Source organism: Malurus melanocephalus, unplaced genomic scaffold, assembly GCF_030028575.1.
Source record: "Malurus melanocephalus ecotype Western Australia unplaced genomic scaffold, MMel_1.1 scaffold_2718, whole genome shotgun sequence".
In the NCBI taxonomy this organism is placed as follows: domain Eukaryota; kingdom Metazoa; phylum Chordata; class Aves; order Passeriformes; family Maluridae; genus Malurus; species Malurus melanocephalus.
This window is the reverse complement of record NW_026625950.1, coordinates 300-7,589: the sequence shown is the minus strand read 5'-3', so window position 1 is coordinate 7,589 and position 7,290 is coordinate 300. Positions and strand designations below refer to the sequence as shown.

Below are 7,290 nucleotides of genomic sequence, written 5' to 3'. Positions count from 1 at the left end.
ATGGTGTATGCTGCTCAGAAGCTCATCAATATTTAGACTTTCTCTTTCCTTCTAAGCCTTCCAGTTTTGGGGGGTGATCAGTTTTCCCTCAGAAATCATTTGACCAGAGCAATATTTTATGTGCTAGCTCTTGCCCTTCCCTTTCTGCCCAGATATGGCAGGTGTGAATACAACTGAACACCTTTTACAGCAGCATGGCTGGCAATATCAGAAATGAGCCATGGCCATGGGAGTGACCAGGGTAGTGTAGATTATTCTTCTCTTTGTTCTCATGATATTTCTTTCTCTTCTCTCTGATTTTAGACTTTGAAGAGGAAGGAGAAAGAATACGAGCACGAGATGGAGCGGCTGGCGAGGGAGAAGATCGCCATGCAGCAGCGCTTGGCTGAGCTGAAGAACGAGCTGAGCCAGTGGATGGATGTCTTGGAGATCGACAGGATTATCCGACAGACAGTTCAGCCAGAGGATGACCAGGCATCTACCTCCACAGCATCAGGTACCCACAGTTCTTCCCTTTTTCTTGTAATCATCACAGAAAGTCGTTGACACAGTTACATGGGGGTGATGGGGATCTTCAGTCAGCGTTCAGAATAAAATAAAAGGTTTTGGAGTGTTTGTAATGGGTGATGTTGTTAATAACACACTGCTGCTCATGTGAAGTAAACTGAAACTTGTGCATCACTTGTCAGGTAGATGCAGAGTGCAGGTTTGCACATCCATCCTCACTGTGGAGCTAAATCCATGCTTTCCAAACTTAGCTTTCTTCTTGCACCACTCTGCAGCCCTGCTCATGACAAGCAGGCATCCTGGTGTATTTGTGTGCATGTGGGAGGGCGTTCAGCACACACAGAAGAAAGATTTAGTACGAGGATCACCAGAGCATTTGAACAGCTTAAAGAGCCTTCACATTGCATGAAAAGGAAGATGAAATGACACTGATGGGTATCTGACGTGTTCCCAGTGCCAAGTTTCTGGTCCCCTCCACAGCAGAGATGCAGCAAGAAGAGTAGGCAGTCTGTGGATGTGGAGCTTTCCAGAGGAGGCTGTAGCAGTGCATCACCATTCCCAGCAGCTCCTTCAAGGCAGCTTTTGCTCTTGCATGCCAGGCAGATGATAGAGCAGGTTCTGTGAAGGGAAAGGCTGAGTTGGTTCAGGCTCATCACATCTGTTCCTAGGTGCAGGCTCCAGTGTAGGCTGAGGGGAGCTGGGAGTGGCTTTGTCATGAGAAGGGCTGGCTGTTCCCTCTGCAGTGGCCTCTGCCAAAAGTGACTGCATCAAGTTCTTGTTGGCCAGAGCTTGTGAAGGGGAAATGTCTTCCCTGGTGTTCCTGCCTCCTCTGTCTTCTGAGATTCTTGTTCTTTGCTGCATGGCTGTTAACAGAGCAGGCAGTGCAGAGTGCAGTGTTTTGTCTTCCTGATCTCAGGGCCAGTGTGCTCCTGCTTTGCTTCCTTAGCTCCTGGACTGGACAGGAGTCCATTTTCCAGAATCAGACAAGAGCTTGCTGCCTTGTTTCTCCGTGGCTGTTTCCTTTCTGCTTTGGGAGCAGAGGGGCTGGTGCTGATCACTGAAAGCTGTTCCTCTTCCCAGAAGGAGCCCAGACTGAGCTCAGTCAGGTGCTTTGTGTCAGCCTCTGCTCATGGTGCTCCCTGTGGCTGCCCAGTGAGACCCTGTTGGGAGCACCCAGCAGCTCTTTGGGCTGTCACCCCTGCCTGGCTCCCTGTGCTTGGTCCTCAGGCAGCAAGGACAGTGCCTGCCATCCCATAATGCCATGCCATTGTGCCACCAGCCTGTAGCTCAGTGACACCTCCTGCTCTTCTCTTCTGCTGATGCTGCCTTTTAGGGAGGCTCCTTGGTCCAGTGTGTGCTCTGCTTGCTTTTTCACGGAGTTTCTTCCTTGCGTGTTTTCCAGAGGGTGAAGACAACATGGATGAAGATATGGAGGATGACAGGCCAGTGAACTCGTTACCAAAACTCACTCAGCGGCAGCACCCGGAGCTGCTGAAAGCCGTCCCCCCCAGCGCCGCTGCGCCCCTGGCCGCGGTGCTGCCCCCGCACGTGTCCATCCAGCAGAAACCCCCCAGCCAACCCCCCCTGCAGCCCCAAACGCTGCTCCCGCCGCCGGCCATCGTCCCCGCACAGACTCACATCGTGGCGGCCTCCACCGTGCAATCGACTGTTATCGCCCACACCGCCACCACGCACGCCTCGGTCATCCAGACCGTCAACCACGTCATCCAGGGCCCGCAGCCCAAGCACATCGCTCACATCGCACCTTCCACCTCCAGCCCCGTGCAGCTCAGCCCCGCCGCGCAGCCCATCGGCCACATCACTGTGCACCCCGCAGCCATCAACCACATGGCGCAGCTGCCGCTGTACCCGCAGCCCGTGGCCGTCAGCCAGCCCGTGGTCAGCCACATCGCCCACACCATCTCGCACCAGCAGGTGAACGGCAGCGCGGGGCTGGGCGCGCCGGCCGTGATGGCCAAACCGGCTGTAGGAACGCAGGTTGTGCATCACCCGCAGCTGGTGGGCCAGACGGTCCTCAACCCCGTGACTATGGTGACCATGCCCTCGTTCCCGGTGAGCACGCTCAAGCTGGCCTAGAGGGGACTGGGAAGCTTTCCCCAGGAAAGGAAACTCCACACATTCCAGCACATACCGGGAGGGAAGGAAACCCTGCAGGAACGCCCCGCCGGCCACGGGGCCGCTCCACACTCCCACCCGCTCATTGAGAAACTTCAAAGACACTTGGTCATGGTGATTTTTTTTCCTTTTATGTGTAATGAGTGAACTATGGATATGATGTTCTTAAGACTTTTAATTTTGCCCTCTTATGTGTTGCTTCTTTGTAGAATAAAAATTGCTGATCTCTTTATCGAGATGTTGCGTAGAATGGGAAAAAAAAAATCATAGAAGTCTATATTTATATATATGTGTGTATGTGTGTGTATATATATGTATATACATATATATATAAATATAACATTTGAAGGCCTTTTGTAAGGTTGATTATTTTGCAGGATTATGAGACAAAATTCATTTTGGGAGGAAGAAGACAGTGTCCTCTCTAAACAAGAAACTATAAGATAGATGGTTTGGTGGACCAGAGTACAGTGACAAAAAAAAAAAAAACCCCAACAACAAACCACGAGTCAAACCATGTTAAAGGTATTTCCCATCGATATATTACATTTCAAAAACCATCTAAAATCACTGTGACTTGTTATGGCATTTTAAGGAAATTCTCTGTCCTGTCTAATAAAAGGAAAAAGAATACACAACCAGTCTTGATTTGTTGCCATTTTATAAATGATTTTATAGCTATGTCAAGAAAATACTGTTTTTTGTTATTTTAGTAGTTGACGATGCTTTTGGGGGAATTTGTATTTTGTCTGGCTCGGTTTGCTGATGGAATCATTGGTTTTGCAGATGTCTGAGGTGGCATGGTCCCAGTCAGGGTCCCTCCTGCCGGTCCCAGCCCAGGTTTCTCGGGTTTGTTGTTGGCAGAGGTGCTTTGTGTGTGCTGGCAGCTTGCAGGGCGTGTTTGTGAGTCCAACCTGGGACAAGAACAGCAAGAGAAAGGAGGTAGATTTGCTGCATGGGTTCATGTTCGTTGGTTTGTTCTGATCTGACCATGCTTGGTGGGTTTGGAAGGGGATAACTGGGGATGTGTTCCCTTCCAGAGCTCAGGCAGTTCAAACAGCTTTGTTCCCTTTGACAGGGAAAGTCTCTCCTTATGCAGGATCAGTGTGAGAACTCGTGTCTGACAGTGAGATGTGCACCAAAGAACCCTCAGGACCCTCCCATTCCCCTTCTCAGTGTTGGAGCAGACCAGTCTGAGGTCAGTGGCAAATCTCAGAGTGCCAGAGAGGAGGAATGCTGTTTGCTCTGCTGTTTGCCAGCCTGCCCGGGTTAGGATGTGTCGTGCTGCTGGTGGGATGTTCTGGTCCTTGCACTGTGTGTGTAGTTACTGCTGGGAATGATCTCTGTTCTGTCTTCCTCTCTTTTTAAAACAAATATTCCACAGTCCTTCCTGCAGGCAGAACTCTGCTGTGGGCAGCAGGATGTGGTGGGAGGATGGTCCCAACATCTGCCTGGAGCTTTGGGAGGAGGAGTCGGGGTGGCTGTGCCTCCCTGTGCTGTCTGGCTGCTGCAGGAAAATATCTTCATACTCTGCCCAAAAACCTGGCAGGACTTGAGCCTGTTGAGGACTGCTGTGAGCAGTGTCAGGGGTTTCATTGAGAGCATCTGCCTGTTCCATCCTGCCCCAGTAAAACTGCCCTGGAGGCAGAGAAATGGCTGCAGAGGTCAGGGGTGGTTGTGCCTTCTGAGCTGTGTCACTGGGAATTGCATCAAGTCTCTTTATAAAGCTCCAGTTACCATGTGGGTTTTTTTCATGCATCCTTGAGTTCAGGAAGCTTTTTCTGCAGAATGGACAAATCTTGAAGAATTTCTTATCCAAAAACCACATTTAAGCAGATTGATTGTTCTCATTCCAGTCCACCATTAACACTGGGGGATTCCTGGAATCACCAGGGCTTGGTTGTCCTTTGTCCCTGCAGGTGCTTTTCCAAGGAAAGCAATACTGTGTGCCAGTATTGAGAGAGAGCCTTGGGCTTTGGGTCAGTTGTTCCTCATCAGAAACTGCGTGTGTGCAATGGGGTCAGTCCCTTTTCTGGAGGGACACTGTGGCTTTGCCTTCTGCAGCAGCAGCAGGAGAGGGAGGATGAGTTTTTCTGCCTTTTGTTGCACTGTTCCACCTCACAAATTCACAAAATCTCGTTGGAGGAGAAGGAGCCAGGTTGAGAAGGGGCTCAGTGCAGGAGTTTTGGCCGAGCCCCAAGGAGATGAGCTTTTTTGGGGGTTATTGAATGGCCTGTGCTCTATGGACAGGGCTGCTCCTGCCCTCATCTCCTGCCCCCTTACGTTTAGAGCACTGCCTTGCCCAGTTCTGGATCTTGGCCAGTTTTTCTTTCCCCTGGAGTTGTGCCATGCTGTGTCTGATCCCCTTTAGGATCATCCTTGGCCTCCCCTTCAGGAGCATCCCCCTTGGCCAGCCTGGGAGCTGCTCTGGGTGTCTTGTGTCCCCCTGTTCTCATCTGCCTTTTTCAGGGCTGCCAGAAACATTTCTTTGGTGTTTTTTTGTTTTTGAAGTCAGCAAACTTCTGTCTATTCTGTGGGAAGAAGAGCAGTCACAGCCCACCCTTCTCCACCTCTTATTCCTGCTCAGAAATTTAGGATTTACACTGATGCTCTTAGAAATCCCATTCAGTACTGTATGACAAGGGGCACTTTAGGAATGTCTCTCCTCCTTTGATTTATGTTTTCCCTATGGAGAAAGTTATATATAAATATATATGTACACTTGGGGATTCATAAGATCTGTCTCCCAAATGATCAATAAATACGAAGTTTACAAGAAACCTCTTCTGTTGTTGAATAATACTAGTTATTGGTAACCATACCACAGAAACAATAGAAAATGAGGTTTCTATGTAGTAGTTTGAGAAGATTTTCTGTCCTATAACACCTGGCTCAGAGCCTGTTTGTCTGTGGAGATGGTTGTGCCCTGTCAGCCCCCACAGCCCCTGTCGTGCTGCTGACAGTCAAATCATGCTCAGGAGCTGGAGCTGTGCTCAGAGCTCACCCAGCGTGGCTGGGAATGGTGGAGATTGAGCAGATCTGTTGAGATTGAGCAGATCTGTGGGTGCAGAACCCTGGGGATCTGTGGGGAAACCTCATCCTGCCCTGGCTGGGCTGAGCCTGCCAAAGAGGTGCAGGCAGTGCTGCTTTAAATGATCCTGAAAAGAGCTCTTGATGCTGACACTTTAGATACAGGAACCTATTCCTGACCTCACCAATAAAAATGAGCCAGATCTGCATAGTTTATCATAGGAAGGGAAGTTTCCCATGTTGTCTGCAGTTGCTGCAGTGGGATCTGAGAAGCAGCAGGTTCTGTGTCCCTGGGGCACGTGGGGACAGCTGGTGGCCACTCTGACCTGGGGAAATAAGGGCTAGAGCCAAACTGCTGCACAAGTGTGTGTGTGTGTCCATCTGTCTGTCCGTGCTGGGGCTGAATGCTGCTGTGGAAGGCCAGAAGGGCTCCAGTGTCACCACTGGCCCCTGGCATGGCTGGGTTTTGGTTTCTTGAGCAGAGCTGGACAGAGGGGACAGCCCTTGGCACCCTCAGCGTGTCTGGAGTGTTCATCACCCCGCTGAGCCAGCTGCTGCCTCTGCTTTTGGGCTCTTTGTCTTTTTCTTCCGTGTTTCATTTTAAAGTGGCCTTCTGTAAGAAAAGAACAAAAGAAACAAAAAAAAGAAAGCCTTTGGATGGTTTAGGTGGAGGTGAGGTGTCGCTGCTGTGTCGGTGTCGGTGTGGTTGTTGTGCGCACGCCTGGTAGAATTGCTGTAGACATGCAATGCAAGGCTTCTCGTGTCTGGTTTTTGTATGTAGCCTGTGTCTTTTTGGACTGGTTTGCATCCTGAGGGCATTTTTTGCATTTAAAGAAAAAGAAGTGAGAACTGTTCCAGGCTGGGTGGGTATAAGGGGTCAGGGGAAGGTGTTCTTTGCCCCAAGTGGTGACGTTGGTGTTGTTTGGCCCCTTTGCCAAAGGGGTGGCTATCGAGTGTCCCCAGCTGGGTGAGCAGCCTTGGCCAGGTGAACCAGTTGAGCTCTGCTTTCCTGAGCACGACTTTGGCTCAGTCCATCTCATTGTTCAGGCACTTGCTTCATTAGCTTAATTAGCTGAATTAGATATGTGGCTGCTGCGGGGCTCTTGGAGCTGCTGTGGTGGTGGGCAGCTCTGAGAACTCACAGGTGAGGTTCCTCTGAGACTGGGCATGTTTTTTTTGTTTTTTTTTCTGAACAGTTGTTCTTTTCAATGTTACTTTGATTCTAAAAGTTATGAGGATGAGGGGAGGAAAACCCTCATATTTATGGTCTGTTTTGCCATCCCTTGTTAACATTTGGGGCAGATTAAAATGGGTTATAACACTATCTTTAGGTTTTTTCTTCCTGAGTGAAAACATCACTTGTTAGAAGCAGATGTTTAGTGTTAAGGAAAATAGGCCGTGGATAGAATCAGTCATGGCTTCTTTCTGTCCCTCTTATACAGAACCTGATAATCCAAACTTGAACCGTTAAAATACCAGCCTGAGCCCAGTGCTGGGTGGGTGCAGTGTTGGCAGAGGTTGTGTTTGGCTGTTCCAGGCTGGCTGTTCCTTGCCTGGAGCTGCTGAACAGTGAAGGAATTCCCTGCTTGTCCCCGTGCCTGCCCTGTTGGTGTGGAC

At 49.9% G+C, this 7,290-nt stretch overlaps 1 protein-coding gene across 1 annotated transcript; it reads left to right on the top strand.

Moving 5' to 3' along the window:
• Positions 1 to 301: 301 nt before the first annotated feature.
• LOC130587920 (max-binding protein MNT-like) lies at positions 302 to 3,160 on the top strand. The gene is made up of 2 exons (XM_057388891.1): positions 302 to 496; positions 1,910 to 3,160. Exons 1-2 carry the CDS (start codon positions 340 to 342, stop codon positions 2,602 to 2,604), a joined length of 852 nt encoding a protein of 283 aa, XP_057244874.1. The 5' UTR covers positions 302 to 339; the 3' UTR covers positions 2,605 to 3,160.
• Positions 3,161 to 7,290: the final 4,130 nt, after the last annotated feature.

What these genes read in the sequence shown, in the direction of transcription:
- LOC130587920 (XM_057388891.1), top strand. Translation starts at nt 340, where the DNA reads ATGGAGCGGCTGGCGAGGGAGAAGATCGCCATGCAGCAGCGCTTGGCT. An exon ending in ATCTACCTCCACAGCATCAG is followed by an intron (nt 497 to 1,909) that starts GTACCCACAGTT and finishes CGTGTTTTCCAG; the next exon opens with AGGGTGAAGACAACATGGAT.